The sequence below is a fragment of the Magallana gigas genome, chromosome 7, assembly GCF_963853765.1.
Source record: "Magallana gigas chromosome 7, xbMagGiga1.1, whole genome shotgun sequence".
In the NCBI taxonomy this organism is placed as follows: Eukaryota; Metazoa; Mollusca; class Bivalvia; order Ostreida; family Ostreidae; genus Magallana; species Magallana gigas.
In genome coordinates, this window is record NC_088859.1 from 24,658,737 (window position 1) to 24,680,724 (window position 21,988).

Genomic DNA, 21,988 nt, shown 5'->3' on the forward strand with positions numbered 1-21,988 from the left:
CGAAGGAATCGTCGGAATCTCACCGCCAGCTTGTACACGCCTACAATGCGAGGATGACCGTGGGTCTCCGTTGATGGAGTGAAGATGGTAACAGGTGGTAAGAGGTAGGGGGGGGGGGGGGGGTGTGAACAAAAATTATATGGAGTAGAAACGGTGAAAGTAAAATATGGTGGGAATGAGATACGGTATAATGGATGTAGGCGACTAATATTGAGGGTCGGTGGATGGAAAGCATGGTATTTTAACACCCCCCTCCACCACCCAAATACTACACGCGTTACAAAACCTTTAATTTACTATAACAAGTACTACTAGTAATACTACACACTTCTGGGTCGGACAAAGTTTGTACCTTTGGTCCTATCAAGCCGCTACCGATGTAGCTCGCCAACAAGAAGTTGTTTGCTAATTAGCCTTAAACCGTCCAGAAGAAATCTGAGTACAGGAAGCCGTCATCAAGGGTTTGAATGACCCTCGCTCCAAGTGCTTGTTTACCTTCCAGTAATCTCAATGTCATGCACGTCGCAATCAAAGAGAGAGAGAGGTACACGTGTGCTGATGTAGATATAAATTGTTTTAATTGCGTCAGATAAAAAAGCAAAACTCAGGACCACAGTTGTATGTGAACCAATGCAGCATATACATGTACAAGAAACAGGCATATATCTACGACACCCCCCCCCCCCCACAAATATCAAAAGTAAAACTTTGAAATAGCGAAAGCTCTTAGTTATTTCTTATGTTTGAATTTTCTTTACATGTATAAATACACGTACCACCCAAATATAACGACTAATTATTAGGTTTAGGTGGTTTATATTTATTCAATTCCTTAACTTTTCACAATGTACATGTATAAATCTACATTATCGGCTTATAGTGTGCAAGGTTAAGTATCTCCCTCAAAGTACACATAACAAAACTACAATCAACACAATAAGACGCACTGATACTGAAACATTTATAACTGTAATTACGACCGCTATTGTAGTACTCGTTAGTAACCCACTATGCCAAGTGAAAAAAAGAGAACAATGAAATATTACAAAACATTTATTGTTTTAGCTTAAAAACATAGGTAATCATAGATTACTAAGCTCACCGAGACGGAGCATCACCCTTATGAGACATCACCTTCATAAGACCACCTTTATCATTTTATATGAAAATCATACTTTATGATCTTGGATATTCATGGATTCTGTTTTGACAAAATATCGTATATCATCTGATAATTTTTTTTATGATAATCATATGTTCATATGTTAATCAATACAATGATATAAAATTAAATATTGCATCATGTCATATTTCTAATATAATATATATCATATAATAAATAAAATACCGTAATAAACAATAATGAGATTTGATATTGTAACGTATGATATGACATTGTATTGTGTTATACCTTATTGTATTTGATCACATAATACAATATCATAAAATATAATACAATATAGTATCATATTACAATATCATATTACATAATACATCATAACACTGAAACATGATATTATATTGTATAATATAGAATGATATTGTATTGAATGACACTGAAACATATTTGATACATTATATGATATTATATCATATAATACAATATAATTTGATTCCAACATTGTATCTTATCAAATGATACAATATTATGTGATATGGTAAAATATTATAAAATACATTATTATATTATACATATTGCATCATATGACACAATAAAATATATTACAATATCATATAATACAATTTCATGCGATATGATAATATATCATATAAACCAATATCATATCATACAATATCGTATGATACAATATTATATAATATTACAATATCATATAATACAATTTCATGTGATATAATTCTATATTACTGAAACCAATATCATATTATACAATATTGTATGATACAATATTATAGAATATACAATATTGTATCATAGGATACAATATAATATTTTGCAATATCTTATGTTATTGTATCATGTGATAAAATAATAAATTAAAAATACAATATAATATTATACAATATTGTATCATAATATACAATACTATACATAACAATATCATGATACATAATCATATCATAAAATATCAAAAAAATTGATACAATATCATATCGTATCGTATAACTTTTTATAATATAACATATGATATCATATTGTATTATATCAAACAATATTGTTTCATATCATACAATACTTAATCATAGGAATCATGTTATATCATTTATCAACAAACACATCTATCTATCGAGCTGGTTTGTGTGAGGTAGGAGATTTCTTTAGCATCCTTGATAATGGAGATCAGGCTCTGCTTCTGAAGCAACCTCTGCATTTAATTTATAATAAAGTTAAATCAACTATGCAAGCTATCATCTATAAAACATGTGACCTGTTCCAAAAAACTAAACCTCATCCAGCATCCGAAACCTATGGCTCAGATTCAGCATTCAAGCCCATCAGGTGCATTTGTATCATAAGACGCATCATCCATGCAATTTTGGTGAAGTTTGGACCAGTAATAACTAAGATATCATCATCAGAGGGCATTAGCAATTAAAACCTTAACTTCCTCCAGCATCCGCAACCTATGGCTCAGATTCAGCATCCATGCCTGTCAGGTGCATCTGTATCATAAGACACACCATCCATTCAAGTTTGGTGAAGTTAGGACCAGTAATAACTAAGATTTATTTTTTAGCATCCTTGATAATGGAGATCAAGCTCTGCATCTGAAGCTACCTCTGCGATTCATTCATATTACAGTTAAATCAACTATGCAAGTTTGAAATAGTACTATCATCTATTAAACATGTGACCTGTTCCTAAAAACTTAACTTAATCCAGCATCCGAAACCAGACTATGCATTCAAGCCTGTCAGGTGCATCAGTATCATAAGACACACCATCCATGGAGGTCTGGTGAAGTAAGGACAAGTAATAACTAAGATATCATCATCAGAGGGCACCTGTTTCAAAAACTTTATCTAACCAGCTCTTAAAACCTTAACCTCCTCCAGCATCCGAAACCTATTGGTCAGATTCAGCATTCAAGCTTGTCAGGTGCATCAGTATCATAAGACGCACCATCCATACAAGTTTGGTGAAGTTAGGACCAGTAGTAACTAAGATATAATCATCAGAGGGCACCTGCAACAAAAACTTAACCAGCTCTAAAAACCTTAACCTCTTCCAGCATCCGAAACCTATTGCTCAGATTCAGCATTCAAGCTTGTCAGGTGCATCAGTATCATAAGACGCACCATCCATACAAGTTTGGTGAAGTTAGGACCAGTAGTAACTAAGATTAATCATCAGAGGGCACCTGCAACAAAAACTTTAACCAGCTCTAAAAACCTTAACCTCTTCCAGCATCCGAAACCTATTGCTCAGATTCAGCATTCAGGCTTGTCAGGTGCATCAGTATCATAAGACGCATCATCCATACAAGTTTGGTGAAGTTAGGACCAGTAGTAACTTAGATATTGCTATCAATGGGCACCCGCAACAAAAACTTTAACCTGCTCCAAAAACCTTAACCTCCTCCAGCATCCGAAACCTATAGCTCAGATTCAGCACTCAAGCCTGTCTGGTGCATCAGTATCATAAGGCACACCATCCATGCAAGTTTGGTGAAGTACAGACCAGCAGTAACTAAGATACTGCTATCAAAGGGCACCAGCAACAAAAACTTTAACCTGGTCCAACAACCTTAACCTCCTCCAGCATCTGAAATTTAGGACCCAGATTCAGCATCCAAGTCTTTCAAGTCCATAAGTAGGTCCAGATGCATCATCCATGCAAGTTTGGTGAAGATATGACAAGTAATAGCTTAGATACAGGACCTGCAACAAAAACTTTAACCAGGTCCGGACGCCGACGCCGACGCCGACGCCGACGCCACCGCCGACGCCGAGGGTATAGCATAAGCTCTCCTTGACTTCGTCTCGGTGAGCTAAAAATCCAAACATTAAGCACCATATCCAAGTGTACTAGCACTCATCAATCAAACATAACTATAAAAACTCTATATATAAAATTGCGTATTAAATGAGTACATCGCTTTCAAAAATCCCTGTGTAAAATTTTGTTACAAAAATCTAAATCAAAACAATCTTGTATATGTAGTTGTAATTTGAGATATCAAAGCAATTGCTTTTGAATGTTTTTCTTTCTGTTCATTTTTCACTTATATTAAAAAATTCAATAAAATATCGGAAACCATGCAGTAAGTACATTTTTTGCACTATCCAGTAGTTTCAGTGATATTCGCCGTAAAAAAAACGCACTTCACAGTTACTCTGTATATATATACATGTAATATACACATCTACTCTTTCTTGGCTTTGGCTTGCTGTCTGTAATACACGATCATACAGGAGATGAATACATTCATGGACGCAGCCACGCAAAAGTTCAGTATCACCCCGGGGTCCCCCGTCAAAACGCATGACGTCACTACACGTGCTGTAAAAAAAAATCATAACAGTTTATAAAAATACACGTAAATTCAAATGATACAAAGACGTAAAGATGATTTTCAAAAAACAAAACGAAAAAACCAAGAGCACCGCAAAGCGGAGCATCCCCTCGCGAAATGAAATAAAGATGTAATATATATTAATTTTTTTTAAAGTTGAAGAGACTAAATTATCTTTCTTTTAAAAACCACTTTGAATTGAAATATTTCGTTTATTCCTATCCCCATGAACGCCCTGGGTGTATCCGCAGGGGGGGGGGGGGGTTGGTTGGTTGGTTACATTTACATGGTTGTACAATGCCTCCCACTACAAGCAAAAACACACCAGAAATGTTTTTAAACTTTAATAATACAGTTTTATTCTCTTTATTCAGTGACATACATTACGCATTAAGACGTTAGTTTCATATTGAATTTGAAAAGTAGCCAAAGATCTAGCGATTTACATTAATAGAGTAACGTATCGACAGCGATTAAAATGATATGAATTCCCGGTTAATTATTTTGACGATATTCATCAATTCATCAAAGCATCTTTTGAATTATAAACCTGTTCTTCTCTTAGTAATTCGAGTACATGTAATATACCGGTAGCCCGAAATTCGGCTCATACGGCGGGTTGCTTGGGATAAACTTAATCACCTGCTCGCGTCAATTTTTCACTTTGGACATCCTTCCAACAATCTATTTCTTCAAAACGTTTGTTTCTTACATTTAAAGCCTAAATCCAACAAATATCAAGTTGTTGGTTTGAAATGTTTGCTTTAAAGAATTGGAAAGGTATATTTTCAAGTCGTATACTTCTATCTTAATTTTAACGATATTTTAATAAATATTTACAAGAATTCCCTAAAAATGAATAGGATTTGTCCTTTAACCATGCTTTTGAAGTGTACGTTGTTTGATAAACATACATGCGATTGTTTTCTTTAAATCTTGCTCTCAAGGCTGAATGGACACACATACATATGTATCCAATGTAAATTCCCTCTTTAAAAACTCGTTCAAATCTTATTATATATATTCTGATATTTGTAATGGTTTTGATGGTTTGGATAAATTCATTCACCTGACACCACGTAGAACATTTAATTTTTCCAATTTCTGAAAATTTGTGTTGAAAACGACTAATTAAAAAATGGCCGAATTGAGCAAAAACTAGACGTTGGACATCCTCCCCTCGGAAAAATTCCTGGATTCCGCTCATGTGAAGTTTAACAAGAATTCTGCTACCAGAAAGAAGCACTGCAGGCAGAGTATTTAAACATTTTGAAATTCTGTCTTTAAAGACTAAGGATAAATTAAACAAAGTATCAGTCAACTTTTTTTACATTAATTTTCGGTTTGTGAAGTAATAAACCTATTATAGGTCGGTGACGCAAGGCTGTGAACGTACCCGTGGCTCCATAGGCGACGATGGCCCAGGTGGCCAGACTAACCTGTCCAGGGTTCTTACTGGTGTACAGCAGCTTTATCTGAGCAAATTTACTGCTAAAGGACAATGGAGTCACCAAGCCCTACAAAATAAAACAAAATCAAAACAGGACTGGTCATAAATAATCAACATCACTTATTTATTGGGACATTTAGAAAGCTAGTAGCCATACACAGGAAAAACTAGCTTAATTAGACAACAATGAGATGGTGACCATCTAAAAAAAAAACCCGCTGAAATAATTGACAATGGGATTAAAAGAATTTCAAAGAAATTTCAAAGGATTTTGCTTTGACCGTGACCTTTAACTTCAAAATTTTCCAGCTGGCATAAAACTTCTAATTCAATCTCATTACCCCTTACATACAGGCATATTTGTTCAATATGAGCAAGATTAAACAAATGAGAAATTATGGTCTAAAACTTACTAGACATTGGAATAAGATCACTGCAAGCCATTAACCTAAAAGCTCTGTTTAAGTAAAGTATTACCCAAAAAGGGCTAAGTAGAGAGTATATATATGCTCTTAAAAAGGACTTATGTGTGATCCGATATGACCTTGACACTTGAACCTACGAATATAATTCAAGGTCACTGCATACCCTTTGATCAAAGAACCATGAAGGTGAAGTATGAGCCAGATTGGAGCAAAGAAAGAGAAGATATGCTCCAGTCTCCAGACAAGGATTTTTCATATAATTCTGCTATGACCTTCACATTTGACCATGAAAATTGGTTCAAGGTCACAACACACCCTTTACTCAAAAGTTCTTTTTATGTGAAATATGAGCCAAATAGGGCTAAGTAAAAAGTGTCTATGCTCTGAAAAATAGATTTTTGCGTGGTCCAATATGACCACGACCTACAACTTCAATCAAAGTAACCGAACATCCTTTGACCATAGACATTCTGTGAGTGAAGTATCAGCCAGATTTGACCAAGGGGAGAGAAGATAGCCCTGGACAAGGATTTTATATATAACTCTGCTATGACCTTAACTTTAGACCTGGTTCAAAGTCACTGCACACCCTTTACCCAAAGGCACTCTGTGGGTGAAGTATGAGCCAGATTTGGCCAAGTTGAGAAAAGACATGCTCTGGACAAGCGATCTCGAATGGACAGACGGACCAACAGACAGACTGATCACTATAGGTCATCTGCAGAGCGGGGCCTTTATTACTTCATACTTTTCTTTAAAAAGATGCATGCAGCACCCCCTCCCCCTACCCAGTTATTAATTATAGACACAATGACAAGAAAGACTAGTGAAGTGCCAAGGATAAACAATATTGATTTGCTATGAGCATCATTCATTACTGTGGAATCATTAGAATTTGTGGTGGCTCAATTTTCGTGGTTTTCATGAGTAGCTATTCCCCACGAATTTAAATCCTCAACAAAAAAAAATTTTAAAAAGAGTATTCTTTTTTAATAATTTAAAAGGTGAAAACTGACGCAAGCACAAAATCAAATCCCCACGAATAAGTAAAAACCAACAATCCACGAAAATTGGCCCCCACAAATTTAAATGTTTCCACAGTATATCAAATAAGTTTATAATTATACAAATATAGTTGTATATGTTTCAAAGCTTCAAGAAATGAAAACTGACTTTGCTGTTAGCATGAGTTCATTATAAAAGTGTTTGCTATGATCATGTTCTTCTCTACTGTTTCAAATGAATGTTTTGAAATATTCCTTCAGGGATAAGGGATTTGTTTTACTTGCATTGTCCTCTTAATAAATTGCCCTGCCCATGCAGCTCAATAATTTCATATCTGCAGCAAATGAATGTTTGGGTGACAGTTTGAATCATCAATGCATGCAATGACTCAATAGTCCATCTGTTTTATCCCTCAGCTGTTGGCGTAAATGGATACTCTTTATAATATAAAAATAGCAACTGTAAAAAAAGAGTAATAATCTGTTCTTGAACATGATACCTATTTAAGATGTAAATTCACAGAATAAGAGCATTTGGATTACACAAACTTTATACTTTGAACCTTTAATCTATGTATGTGTAATTCATACTGGTAAGTCATAAATATAACTAATTTTAATTTGATGATAAGTACTATTTCAAGATAGGTATTAGCCTTAAAGCACAACATAACTTAACCTTGCAGGAGTCAGAAGCTCTACTGTATCATGCAATCAGCTACTAACATCTACCAGTATAAAATATTATGACTGCAGTATTTTGAACCTCTCTCTAGTTTTCACTGCTATTGGAGAGGGGGTTCAAAATATTTTGGCCATGATATATTGGTTAAAATTTCATATCGTTCACAATTGTCAGAAAATAAAAGCCAGATTTTAAAATATGCGAGGTGTGCTTCTCTTGTTTTTAAGCAGATATTAATTCAAGAAATCTAGAGTGCTCTTTATCTATAAAATACTCAGATATTAAGTATGTTTAATGTGAAATTAACTTACAATAACAGTTGTAAGGACAAAATCCGGGAACCATCTCAATGCTATTCCAGTGTACACAAGGAAATATCTGAGTTCACAAGTCAAGTGGTCAAAATTATATTGTGAGGTATCATTGCATGTAGTGTGTTAAAAAGCTGTAAGTCTTTTGTTACTTAGTTTTTTATATATATATATCCGAAAAAATTTAATATGTAGTTGTGACTTTTCCAACAAGTTTTCTGTTGCAGATCTACAATCAATGTGGTATGGGACACCTTAAGAGAAATGAATGAATTAAAGTACGTACATCATATTAAAAATGTCACAATTTTAAGATTGTCAAACTGCATGTACAAAATGTAACCTTAAAATAAATTACGCCTATAATGGCCGGGTTTTGAACTCTTGACTTTCGACAGGTCAGTAGCAGATGCGCTTATAAGGCTTCAAGACACCAAAATTGTGAAAGGAAAAAGAAAGAATTTCACAATTATATAGAGGTGTCCCATACTTTAAATGCCAAGAAGTACGTGTATCTACTGTTTCAAGAATGACAACTCTTACAGACACGCAGAGGTAAAGGATACAACAGAAAGGCTGGCAAGGTCTGGATTTTCAGAAGACCATCAAAGTGAAGAATTGCAATTATCAAAATGAAATCTACAAAACAAGATCAATATAAAAATTATCATATATAAATCTGTAATTCATTAAGGTAAATATAGATAATGAATTCATGAAAACCCAGCTTCTTCAACAATATTGCAAAATATATCTGATCTGACTACCGGTACATGTAATAAATATACTGTAGAAGCATATATTTTCGTTGGGTCAAAATTTCATTGTTTTTAAACCAAATGAGATTTCGTTGGCATTTAATTTCCTCATATCGTAATCTCTTTGTATTTATTAATACTTGGGTTAAAAATTTGTCATGGGTTTAATTTCGTTGATTTATAGTGCCAACGAAAATAATAAAATTATATCCTCAACGAATATTTCTGCTACTACAGTATACATTTATGTAAAGCACAAAATAAAACCTCTCAATTTAACAGAACATTGATTATTGGTACATAAAGCTTTCTGAAAAAATAAAACAGTTTTAAGATCAAATCATCAATTAATTCTTCTGTTCAAATTTCAAAGTCAAAACTGTCAAAAAGTAAAAACCTCCAAACAATTTTTAAGATTTACCAGTCATTCCCCAGACCACTACTTATATTTGAAAATAATTTAATAAATCTGATGATAATGAATAAAATTCAAACTCTGAATACATGTAATACTCCATTCGTGTTCATAAATTACCTTGCAGAACCAGGACAGTGTATTCAAAGTAGGAAGCAAGAGGATAGCCCAGAGCAAAATTATAGGTCAACAAAATTGAATATCTGAAAAAAACATACACCAGTAAAAAAAATGAGGAAAGCTCAGTAATTAATTGCAATTAAAACCATTTCACCCACATTGAATTCATTTGAAAAACAAACAGAAGAAAATCTTAAAAGCTGCATTTAATTAATTTCTGCTGAAAAAGTCTCACATTTTTACATCATATGTAAAGCAAACTTTAAAAGTGTAGCATTAAAGCCAACAATATATTCATATACCAGTAAAATAAATGCATTAGTTAATTAACAAAGTCTATGAAATTAATCACCTGTTTTTAAATGAAGTATTCTGTCAGAGATCAAGTGCAAATCTTAACTGATTGCATTTAAAAAAAAAAATCAGTTTTTGATATACATAAATGTCTTACTGATGATGATCTAATTCTTATACTAGTCCTCTACATTGTGTAATCCAGATACAAAAGGAATCATTTATGAAAGATCTAGTTTATCTTTACAAACCCTTTCAATTAATTATTATTTGTTTACTACAGGAATGTATATCAGAAAAGAATTTACAATCAGTCAATTACTTATCAAAGAGCTTTAAAGAAATACAGGTATTATATTTGACTTCTAAATGCATGTCAATTGGCACCAGATGCATTTGTGGTGAGATTTTATGTAATATAAATCCACATGAAAAGATAGATATCTTACTAAAATAAGCAATTTATCATAGTTCTCAAAAATTGTTAAGCTCAAAAGTGATTAAATTCACGCTGCCTGTAAAATACATTGTGAGAAGCTTAAAGGGTTTGCAGCCAGCAGGAACTGTTTATCTACTTCATATACCATTATCAGGCTCTAACTTCTAGTTCTTCATGTCGTGTCTTATCTAATCACCATAAGAGGTCAAAGACATTTATTTAGAACATGTATGTACTACTGATAGGTAGATAAAAATTATCAACGATAGATGAGTTTGAATCAACCAAATAATGAATATTGTCTTCCTGCAATAATATCACTCCCAAGAATATAACAGTACTTCAGCTTTGAATGAGTTTTTCAAGGAATATTGGTACATATTCTAGATGGTACTTTTATCCTTTCAAGACTATATGGCTGGAAACAAATAGGGCCTATGGTGACACTTAGTCTCTGTGTACTAAGTGAATGAGGATCATAGAGCAGCTCCGCTTGGATAGGATCCTCTTGATGTATTTATAGTCACATGTTGACGTGTGATTATCCTTTTTCAGCTGTGCTATCTTAACTCTTGAACCATATACATTACTGTGCCTTATCCAAATACACATAGCATCTATGTCCACATTGGGACTTGAACCAGCAACCCTTGTGTAACTTGCCAAATGTGTGCCTATGAAAACTGGCCAACAATGGACTTTCCTATTTAATATTCATTACATGTACACAATAATATTTCTAATTCTCTTGTTACATGTATATGTGTTACAGTTTAACACACACTGTGTGATGCACGGGCTGTATACTGCATACTAGTCTTTGTAACTCAGTGTTGATCACAAGACCTCACTTTTAAATTGTTGTTCAGACAAACTATATATATTAACATTTAACAAACTGAAAAAAAATATGATGTAGTGACTCGGAAAATATGATAATTAATATGAAGATGATATAAATCATGTGATAATATATTGACCGAGCAGTGCACATGTAACATGTGTAATGCTATACTGAGTTGTACAGCTACATGTACCGTGTAAAACTGTATACAATGCTGATCAGCTGATATATATCTTACCCTATTTCTTCCAACAATACGCTGCTTAAGCTTAATCCCTTTGTGCTTCTTGCATTTAAGACAGATAAGATTTGAGGTACTTTAACAAAGAGACTCGTCAAAATGACACTGTAACTCAGATAATGACTAAATGAAACAACATCCATTTTTTCGTCTGTCAACTTTCACTCGCTCTATAAACTGGTCCTCATAAGAAAAACTGGTTTTTTTAAGTCCTCTCTCCTATATCGTAGCTTATTACAGTATTATTAATCTATTCTGTGTTGTTGTGATTACTTCCAAGAATATATAAAATTATAAAATCGAGATGAAAATAATTCATCCAAAATTTTATCCATGTTCGAAATAAATTGAAGTACAAATTGTCTATAATCCTTTACTGCGGGCCAGCGATTGTTTACATTGACTTCCGACTTGACAACGAATAGTCGCAAGGAAAATGCCCAAAAAACCAAAAACTAGCGCTAAAAAAAGCGAGGAGTCTATTGCAGAAGAGGACAAAAAGGATGAATCGCTTGCACTTGAAACTGAATCTTCACCAACGGAAGATCAAACTGAGGTTTTGGACCCTCCAAAAGATCCCTCACCAGAGCCTATTTATGATGAACCTGTTCTTTCTGAACTAATTATCGAAACGTGGGTTTTAATTAAAAAAAAAGAAATAAATAAAATGTTGTTTAAATTAATGCTGAAGCATTCAATTTTATGTATGAGCGATAATTTATTTGAATTTAGAACTATCAATGTGAGCTTTAAAAAATTCATTGCAGTTTTGAAGGTGATAAAACGAGAGGAATGTATGAGGGAGAAGGCTATGCCCTTTTTACAGGAGGTCATACATACAAGGTGAGATTGATCATCTCATAAAGACTCGAATAAATATATATCTACTGGTTCATAACTAATACAAGAGGATTAATAGGGTGTACATCCCCTTGCCAAGAAAATTTAATATATTAATGTCAATGCATCAAGTAGTGTTAATTTTAACTCACTTGATCATGGTGGGGTCTATTATTGACTGGTTAATACCCGATGCTCTTTATCTTGGGAACTGATTCACTGTTAAACTTGGAAATTTGGTTACCAGTAGGATTCGACTTATTACAATGCTTATATGGAGGATGCAAACCTTGATGATTCCAAGTATTGAAATTCCATTCAGTCTTGCCCACAAAAATTTGTACACACACAGTCACTTAAAAGAAATTTAAATGCTAAGTTAAAACATCATCATGCATGTATATACATATAGTTAATGATGCTAAATGTAAATGATGTGTGCAAAGAGTTGTGATAGAAATTCATTTAGGATTATATTTACTATTACTTTATGTTATATGACAATGAAATAAAGTTATGCAGCCTAACTATAAATAATTTGTTTTGTTTACATGTTATTTCATAGGGGCAGTTCTGTGAGGGTCTGATGCATGGTCACGGTCAGTATACTTGGAGCGATGGAGTGGTGTACCAGGTCAGTACCTATCAGTTATATGTATAGCTCATTTGTTCTGAGTCTTGTCCTAGCTTACGTTGGTAAAAAACAAGAAATCGCGCGGCAATGAGATCCAATAATGATCTGAGACACAGCTGACTATCAACTTTTATTAAAATATATTATGCAGTAACAATGAAAAATCAATAAAAATACATGAAAAGAGGGAAAAAAGATCAATTTAAAATAAGGAATGATATTAATACATTTGATCATTATGTTGGGTACATTTCAAGTAGAGTTCTGTCAGATGTATTACAAATGTACATGACGTGTATTTAGTTACAAATATTGAAAATAGTTTTTGTTTGGAAATATGACATTTTCTTACTTTAAATCTTATAAAATATTGTACTAAATAACCGCAAATTGAGACAAAAAGAACCATAGTAACCCTATTGTTTATCTTACCTATAGGGGGAGTTTTTCCAGAATCAAGTGACTGGAAAAGGAGTTTATAGATGGCCTGACGGGAGGTGAGGAAATACACAGTTTGAATATAAATTTATGCCATGTACCTCAAAAGTACATGTATAGTTTTTAATGTGTATGGCTTTGGGGTGACTTTTTATATCCATTTATTTTCTTGCAGTGCTTATGATGGTGAAGTTTTGAATGGGAAGAGGCATGGAATTGGAACCTTCAAGTGTAAGAACAACAAGTTATCTTACTCAGGTGAATGGTCACTGGGCAAGCGTCATGGCAAGGTGAGTGTCCTGTTGCAGATAATTCCTTTTATTAGATTCAAAATCATTATAATCAATGTATAGATATGTATATAAGATATATATGTAATACTTCTGTTTTTAAAAGATTATAAGAAAAATGTCATGATGCAGATATTAGAACAAATAAGCACAGAACACTAAACAAATTGCCATTTAATTGTACCAGTAGATAACTTAAAATGTTTGTAGCTCTGTGTATCCAATCTACTTAAAAACAAAATTAAATGTACCCGGTACATAAAAAAGTCACTTGGATGGAGGAGTGAGAGATAAGTTCAGATAACTCTGTTTTCCTTTTGTTTAACAGGGCAAGATGGACTACGATAGCGAAGGTCGATCTTATTATGATGGAGATTGGATCAACAATGTCAAACATGGCTGGGGGACTCGTCAGTATCCCTCAGGGAATATCTATCAGGGGATGTGGTTCAACAACATTCGACATGGGGAGGGAACCATGAAGTGGCTTGATAGGAATCAAATGTACACAGGAAACTGGGAGAATGGAATTCAGGTAAATTAAAGGAAATATCTTACAGTTTTTTTTTTTCAGAATGTACACTGCATGTGGACAATATCCTCACAGGCAGTTAATCAATTGATCTCATTATTATTCTCTTGAGAAATGGCACTTCATGTATTTTAAATCTTATAGTCCATTAAATGTACATACATTATAATCTCTGTAAGATTTGGTTTGGCTTATTTTAATTTTCATTTATAACGGTAATCATAAATTATACTTTCACTAGTGAGAGCACAAGTCTAAATATTTTAACCAACAAAAAATTTTGCCAAGGTTAGAGACATAACAAAATGAATTGAAATGCAAAATTTGTTTACCGTAATTACATGTAAAAAGTTACTTAGATTTTTTACAATAAATTACCTTCAGTATTAATTTATCAACTTAAACAAAATGATTTTAGAATCATAGTTCATGTCTTGATTCCACATTACAGCATGGAGTAGGTCAGCACCTTTGGATGCTGAGGAGAGTATCCGGATCTCAGTATCCACTCCGGAATATGTACGACGGGGATTTCGTGAATGGCCTGAGGCATGGATTCGGTACTTTTTACTATGCTAATGGAGCTAAATATGAAGGAGGCTGGAAAGATAATATGAAGCATGGGAAGGTAATATAAAAATGCGCTTTTTCTCTCTCAGTTACTTGTTTTGATATATACCTCATTGAAATTGCTTATAAGGTGTAGCAGAGGGAATAGCTTAAAATATTCCACCAGTTTTAGGTACATGTTACCAATAAAATCACACGGACATATGCATGCGCTGTCACATAAAATTATATCCTCTCTTTTTTCTTTCATTGAATAGGGAAAATTTGTTTTCAAAAATGGAAGGATATATGAGGGAATGTTTGCCAACGATCACATTGTGGAGTATCCAGATTTCACCATGGACGGAACCACCACTCCAGATATAAGTCAGATCCGAACAAGGACTCCTCTTCCATATGGTGTGTTAATTTTGTTGAGCTTATATTTGAGCTATTAATTCAAAAGTATGCTCTTGTTCTTTTGATATCAAATTATGTTAAAAATTTCAACAAATTCTATTATATCTTTCAACTTTATCAATAAACTGAATTTTTTTTCAAATGAATCACTGTTTATGAATGGTTTTTACAGACAATCTGTCAGTCCACAGTAATGAGAGCAGGAACACGATAAGTCCCAGCTTCCAGCTCAACATAGAGCACCTGCTGGCCGAGTTCACTGATACTGACCGAGAGGAGGAATCCAGCCAGGTAAGGTCTGCTTGACAGACAGACAGACAGACAGACGTACACAACACACACCTGCCAAAAGTATACCGTACATGTACAGTCAGAAATGTAATAGTAAATGTCTAAAATTCAAAGCTTTAATAAATTCAGTGCAACCAGTGAAAGACAAATCTCTCATAGAGTCTAACTCAGTAAACAAATTTAATGATATATTTAAAAAAACAACAAACAAAGTAACAAAATCTGTTAACCAGGCAGTCTGTTTTAAAGTACGGTTGACATGGCATGCCTATTGTGATAAATTTTTTTTGTACAAGCATTTGCTTCACAATCGTGTAAATTAATAGAAATCAGATTCACTGCACTAGATATACATATAAATGAAGTCATGCATTTATGATTTCTTAAAGATTCCAAAGCTGAAAAAATTCAATTCAGTAACATTGGAATGATATACATGTATTTTGTGAACACAGGTGTTGTATGTAGTGATGCGACACATCAGTGCTCTGCGGAAGATCTACAACTTCTACAGCAGTCTGGGATACGACGAGAGTGCCGACAATACGTTTGTGATGAACAAGATGCAGTTCTGGAGATTCCTGGTGGACTGTGAGTTCCACCACAGCGAGACCACTCTGATGGAAATGGACAGGCAGTTGGGTAAGTTATAAATTCATTCTCACCACATTTTCAATTATAGAGAAGTAATTAGATACTAAGAAATCTAAAATAAAAGTTGTTTTTCTCTCATTGAGATTAGTTAGAGTCATTGTTTAGCAGCTAGTATACAAAATATCCTTCCAATTCATTATCAACATTTTTTGTTCTTGTAAAAGTGTATGATATTGGAGTCCCTGGATCACATGCATACAATGTACATGTATGTGTAGGTGAAAAGTTGTGACACATAATTCAAATATACAGTAGCAATAGATATTTGACCTTATTAAATTAATTAAAAAACCTTGTTTTAATAATCATATTAAAATCAATTAATGTTGTCACTGATATAATTATATGGACCAATATTAAGATTATGTGAAATGCTTTTTTCAATAGGCCACAATAAAGAGAAGTATGAACTGCACAATCCTTATGAAAAGATTCTCCTGAGACAGTTTGTCAACAACCTCATTGTGCTGGCCTACCATATGTACAAGGAAGAGGCTGAAGAGTAATTAGCTATTATTGATTGATTGATTGTAATATACATTTTTGATTTTTAATTTTTTTTTCAAGTATAAAACTGTATACCACTTTTCCATGATAAAACTTTGGTTTATCTTGAGTAAAGTACTAGCTGTTTTGTTTCATTGTTTATTCAGTGTTTTGAAGACTTGTTTGTGTGTCATATGAAAATATTAAGTGATTGTTTGTTATTGTCATTTTTAGGGAATGCAAGGGACCAATTCTGCATTGGTGCATGTCCAAACTGATTTCTGAAAAAATTCTTCGACATGCTTGCAACGTCAAAGGTAACTGATTAATATGATTAACTTTAAGATTAAGAAATCAAAACATGATTAGCATTACCATCATATTTTATAATCAGTGATTGACCTTAACAATCTTTTCCAGGACATTTCTACACTGAGCCTAGGCGTGCTGTTAATGCCGTGGTTCACTGGGACCAGGGCTATGAGATCTATCAGTCCCTCTCCACCCCTAGAAAGGTCAGACAATGTATAGTTTGCTATTAAAAACTTTTTTAATCGAAAGAATTAATTTGGCCAAATAAAATTGGTTACACATTTACCCCATTTAAAAAGGATATGCAGTTTATTATAAAAACAAAAATTTTTGTATTCAATTTTAGGTGCCGTTTTAAATACATGTAATCATATGTTTGCAAAGTTTGTTGAATCTTGTGAAACCATTTCATACAGGTGTATACATATGTTTAGTATATTCATTATATATAGCAGTATCCATTATTCTATTTATTTACAGAAAAAACCTTATGATCCAGCCATTAAAATGAGAGAATTCTTGTATCTGATGAAGGTATGGTCTACGATTCTACATATCAATTTAAAAAATCTTACACAAAAAAGAAATCATAAACAGAGTACTTTGATTAAAGCAATACACAGTCATATTTTATAATTTCTGTTTCAGGATTTGAAGTTGATTAATAATGACCTGACTCCCAAGGCCATCATTGATATTTTGTCAAAGGATGACCCCAATGTGGCGGATGGGGAAGGGTGTTGTAACTTGGAACTAGAGGTAACTTATCTTCAATGCACAATATTACAGCAATGTATTTGTGACAAACTGTGTACAAAAATACAGACTCACAAAGATTACTGTGTTATTAAGAGTTTTTCGATACCATTTCTATATGTTGTATCTTAATTTAACAAAAGAAAACCATTCCAATTACTGTGTCATTACCAAAACTTAAACTTGCATGATTAGATTTATATATGTGTAGTTTTTTTTGTATGACAGAAGAAGCAATTTATGATCAAATGAACCCACATTTGAATGATCCATCACTATGGATAATTTTATGCATTAAAATTAGCCACTAAAGAGTTGGTTTTTTTATTACACAGATGACATTCCTGGAGTTTTTCGAGGCACTGATTGGATGTGCTGAGGTATTTGGAACTGAGGCGGTCATCAAAGACCCCACCACGCCTCGCCCCAGCACTGTGATGACCCCAGAACAAAGCATGTTCTCAATTCCAGTGTCAAGGTCACGCCTAGACAGCCAGGTAACCTTGACCTTTGAACTCATCTTTGTTACTTTGCACTCAATGATTATGTCAGCATACTCATTTTCTTGGTTGGCCAAATCAATGTTTTTATGGGTCCTCCACACCTGTAGAAAAAGTTCCTCAAATATGTAATACATGTATTTCAAATTCTAGCATGTGTATGATTTGAAAAAGACTAAGCATTTAAATGAATATAACAATTTTGGGAGAAAAAAATGAAGCCATAATTTCCAAAATGATTTTGCAATGCAAGTAAACAAAGTCTTCAAAGTTGGATATATATATATGTCTGACATGCCATATCCACTGTGCTTCACGTAGTACTAAGTTAGACAAACTATTGTGTAAACAATTTCCAAAGTTTAATCTCTTTGTTTTGATTGTACTGTCATAAAAAGTACAAGTTGTGGAGGACCCCTAATGTACATGTAAAATGCCAAAGAACCAAGGACTGGGTTCCACAAATGTATACCAGATGTTTCATTTTAATCAAATTCATATATATGCATGTATTTCTTGAAATTTTGCCTAACTATATTGATATCTATAGGAATTTACACAACTTAGCCTTATAACTTCAAAGTCTGTCAGTTTTGTGGTAAGTTCAGGAATTCAAAAAAAAAACAACAACAATATCTTCCTCGTTTGTTATTTCTTTTTTTTTTATTAATCATAATACCCTTTATATCAGTCTTTCCCCCCTCCTTTTAAGAAACTTATTTAATTTTAATATTTTGAAAATCATAATTTTAGAGTTTAATGGTGAAGTGTAGAATAATAAATTCTTAGTGTTAATAGATAGCGAATTTGTAGTTTTTAATACATTTACTTATATTCAAAATTATTACAATATGTAATTTGGTGCTTATTTTTACTGTAAATAAAAAAATCTTTAGAACTATTTTTGGAAAAATGAAAGCCATATTGTAATTTGAGCCACATTGTATTGAATTTACTTGTTTGTTGAAGTGATGAAACTGTTAAAACAATGCTTTTAATTTGTACTTGAAGTTTGAAGTTTCTATAAATGCATGAATATATTGTTATATATGTTTACTTTATTCAACTTGGAGATTTTTTTTTAATAAAACAGAGCTTGTAACATATTTATTTATAATGAAAAATTGTTTTTACAACCCCACCCCAAGTATTTATAAGTGTAGAGGTTTTATTATTCATTATCCAGACGGGAGCTTTTAGTTAATTATATATACTGATTAGCTAAGCAGGTACATTTATTGATTAACTAACCTCACCTCTGCTTTATTAGATTCAGAGAGTTCAGAATTATCGAGTCCATTAATGTATGAACATCATGTATTCAGAGAAACTGTAGTTATATATACATTTTTCTTAGTATGTTGACAATTCTGTCTTCGTAGAAATGTTTCAACGTTTTGCATTCATATTTTGAAATAACCTTAAACATTGGAGTATTTTTAAAATTAGATTCTATAAATTTCAAAATGCTATAAATACAAAAGTATTTCACTTTTCCCGCATTCAATGATAATTACACGATAGCTAGACTTTGTTTGATATGTCTTATTACAGGTAGGAATCGATGGGGCTGAGTCCCAGGGCGTGGTCTCTCCCAGACAGAACACAGCCTCCCCGGAGTCACAGTCCCCTACCAGAGCTGTGTCGTCTGCTGATGGTACCACCAAAAATGGCGATATTGCCAAACCTTCAGAGGTCGGTCAAATTTGTTTGGTTTTCAGACTTGATTATCTCTCTTTTCATAGAAAATTCAAAACTTCATCGAATTCATATATAGAAGGTTTGATGATGAGGTTACCTTTTATTTTTACCTCCAGGTCCACCAGTCTATATCCAATGTGACTGGGGGAGGTTCCGTCAGCATTGGAGTGGATGGGGGAACAACGAGCCGACATGAGTCCACAAAAGGTAATAGTTTAAGTCAAATATAGACGACAGGCCCTGGGGGCCATAAAACTTAGACGAGCTCACTTTTGATCTCAGTCTCACTTTTCCACTATGTGTTCCTTTTGTAAAAGTGAGACTGAGGTCAAAAGTAGGCAGCTGATGTTGATTATTGAGAACAATTCAACTCTTGGTATTATATGTTATGTAAAGGATGGAGATGGAGTTACCAATTTCTAAAAGGCATATGAAAAAATGTCTAATTTTTTTTTTGGTTTTATCTAGATTTGGCGCCAGACGTACAGAAGAGTAACTCGTTTTACAGTACTCACACCAATGCCACGGAAGATGGAGGACTAATGCACAGTTCTGTGTCTGTTGGGGGTCATACCACAGAGGGACACGACGGGGGCGAGGATGACGAAGAAGGGGTTAAAGGTAAGACGATTGTGAACGTAAGCAGTCCTGTTTAACAGTGAATTTATTATTAGTCAACTATTGCCTTCTTATCAGTTGAATAATGCGTACATCAGAGCAAGCATGCGAAATTGTATACCTAATAAATCTTAAACTTAATATTTGTTCCAATCAAAATCAAGGTTTTCCTGTAATCGGTCAAAAAAGGGAGAGAGATAATTTGAGAAATCGTAAAATACAGTTTCATTAAAAAAAGAATTAAAGTTTGCTATTAAACATTACAATTTTTAACACTGAATGCAAATTAAAATTTTTAATAGGTGGCGTTGCTATTGCTGAGCAAGATGAAGAGGAGGAGGATGAGCTAGACGAGACCACTCGACAGTTCAACTTCTGGACACACCAAGTCCACATCTTCTTCGTCAGGAAATTCTTCCCTGCAGCCGAGAAGTTTCTTCAGCTCCGTCAGCTGGTGGAGCGCAGGAATATGGAGATGACCAAACAGAGGATCTCCGAGACTCCATCCAGGAGGGAAAGTGTCAAAGTGAATTAATTTTGTGGTTCTCAATCCACACAGCCTGTGATAATATTGAAGAAAAATTATAAGGAAACTTTTTCTTTTGTAAATTGAATATTAAACTTTTGTGTCCAGTTAATCAGTGAATTGGTTTTTTTTTTAATTTATAGACTAAAAAGCTCAAAGAAAATTTGAACGCTTAATAATACAACTAGACAAGTAATGAAATAAACTGGTAATGTCGCTCAGTTTTTCACTTCATTGGCATAAATAAAGAAACAAATAGATTATAGCTGTGAAATACGCACTTTTGATTATCAAATAAACCTTTGAATAAGTGCAGAACTGCTTTTAGCAAGCAAACTGCAAATGATTTATTTTGGTGAAGTTTTAGTTGGTAGACGATTTTGTGATGCTATTAAAAAGCTGTTGTTAACATCATATTTCCAAAACGTCGTATCATGCTCAAGAATAGTTATTGCGGGATGGGGGGGGGTGTTTATGGAGTACTGAAAGGTTATTATTTGTCTACAAAATTATTATTATCTTCAGATGTTAGATGTATTTATACTAAGGCGTTCTCAGTCGAGACTTCTTTATAAATGAATTGTATTGTTATGAACGATATCGTCTAAATAAACTAGTACTAGTCAGACATTATTATATTAGTCGATAATTGGATAAATTGGCCACAAAATGTTTTTTTCTGCAATGATCGCCACCCGCATGAATCATCAGAAAAAAACATTTTGTTGTTAATATTTACATCTTTCTTTTAACAAATTAATAAATTGATCGAAAAAAGTAAGTAAAATTCGCCAAAATTACTGATAATGGGCATCAGTACGTTAGCTATGAGAAACAGCCAAATCATCTCTTTAGGGAATTTGACATCATCATGATTATTTCGTGCAGTCCGTGAATTTTCTTTGGTCGCTGTAAGTTTGGACAAATCGATAAACGGGGCGTGTCTATATCCCTGTCAGTTTCAGCCGCTGTAGATTTCG

The 21,988-nt window shown here is 33.4% G+C and overlaps 2 protein-coding genes across 3 annotated transcripts; one reads left to right on the forward strand and one right to left on the reverse strand.

Annotated features, from left to right (window-relative positions):
- Positions 1–3,957: 3,957 nt before the first annotated feature.
- LOC105345188 (solute carrier family 66 member 3) lies at positions 3,958–11,757 on the reverse strand. The gene is made up of 6 exons (XM_034456520.2): positions 11,459–11,757; positions 9,644–9,726; positions 8,917–8,989; positions 8,351–8,417; positions 5,872–5,992; positions 3,958–4,462 (listed from the first exon to the last, which is right to left on the reverse strand). Exons 1-6 carry the CDS (start codon positions 11,602–11,604, stop codon positions 4,326–4,328), a joined length of 627 nt encoding a protein of 208 aa, XP_034312411.2. The 5' UTR covers positions 11,605–11,757; the 3' UTR covers positions 3,958–4,325.
- Positions 11,758–11,824: 67 nt separating this feature from the next.
- Positions 11,825–21,120, forward strand: LOC105345187 (radial spoke head 10 homolog B). 2 transcript variants are annotated; one of them, XM_011453264.4, is made up of 21 exons: positions 11,825–12,094; positions 12,229–12,304; positions 12,867–12,935; positions 13,374–13,432; positions 13,549–13,663; positions 13,992–14,198; positions 14,647–14,823; positions 15,023–15,164; positions 15,337–15,455; positions 15,911–16,097; positions 16,497–16,611; positions 16,830–16,912; positions 17,016–17,110; positions 17,388–17,441; positions 17,556–17,666; positions 17,999–18,160; positions 18,714–18,761; positions 19,718–19,858; positions 19,981–20,071; positions 20,333–20,485; positions 20,785–21,120. In XM_011453264.4, exons 1-21 carry the CDS (start codon positions 11,898–11,900, stop codon positions 21,015–21,017), a joined length of 2,634 nt encoding a protein of 877 aa, XP_011451566.3. In that variant the 5' UTR covers positions 11,825–11,897; the 3' UTR covers positions 21,018–21,120. The 2 variants fall into 2 exon arrangements, with proteins under 2 accessions (XP_011451566.3, XP_034312410.2); XM_034456519.2 differs by lacking the exon at positions 18,714–18,761 and having other exon boundaries at positions 11,826–12,094.
- The last annotated feature ends 868 nt before the right edge of the window (positions 21,121–21,988 follow it).

Coding starts and splice junctions, on each gene's coding strand:
- LOC105345188 (XM_034456520.2), bottom strand. CDS start 11,604: ATGGATGTTGTTTCATTTAGTCATTATCTGAGTTACAGTGTCATTTTG. Junction 8,990..9,643: donor CACTGTCCTGGTTCTGCAAG/GTAATTTATGAA, acceptor CTTGTTTTGTAG/ATTTCATTTTGATAATTGCA. Junction 4,463..5,871: donor CGTCGCCTATGGAGCCACGG/GTACGTTCACAG, acceptor TTTTTTTTACAG/CACGTGTAGTGACGTCATGC.
- LOC105345187 (XM_011453264.4), top strand. CDS start 11,898: ATGCCCAAAAAACCAAAAACTAGCGCTAAAAAAAGCGAGGAGTCTATT. Junction 12,095..12,228: donor TCTGAACTAATTATCGAAAC/GTGGGTTTTAAT, acceptor AATTCATTGCAG/TTTTGAAGGTGATAAAACGA. Junction 18,161..18,713: donor GGTCACGCCTAGACAGCCAG/GTAACCTTGACC, acceptor TGATATCTATAG/GAATTTACACAACTTAGCCT.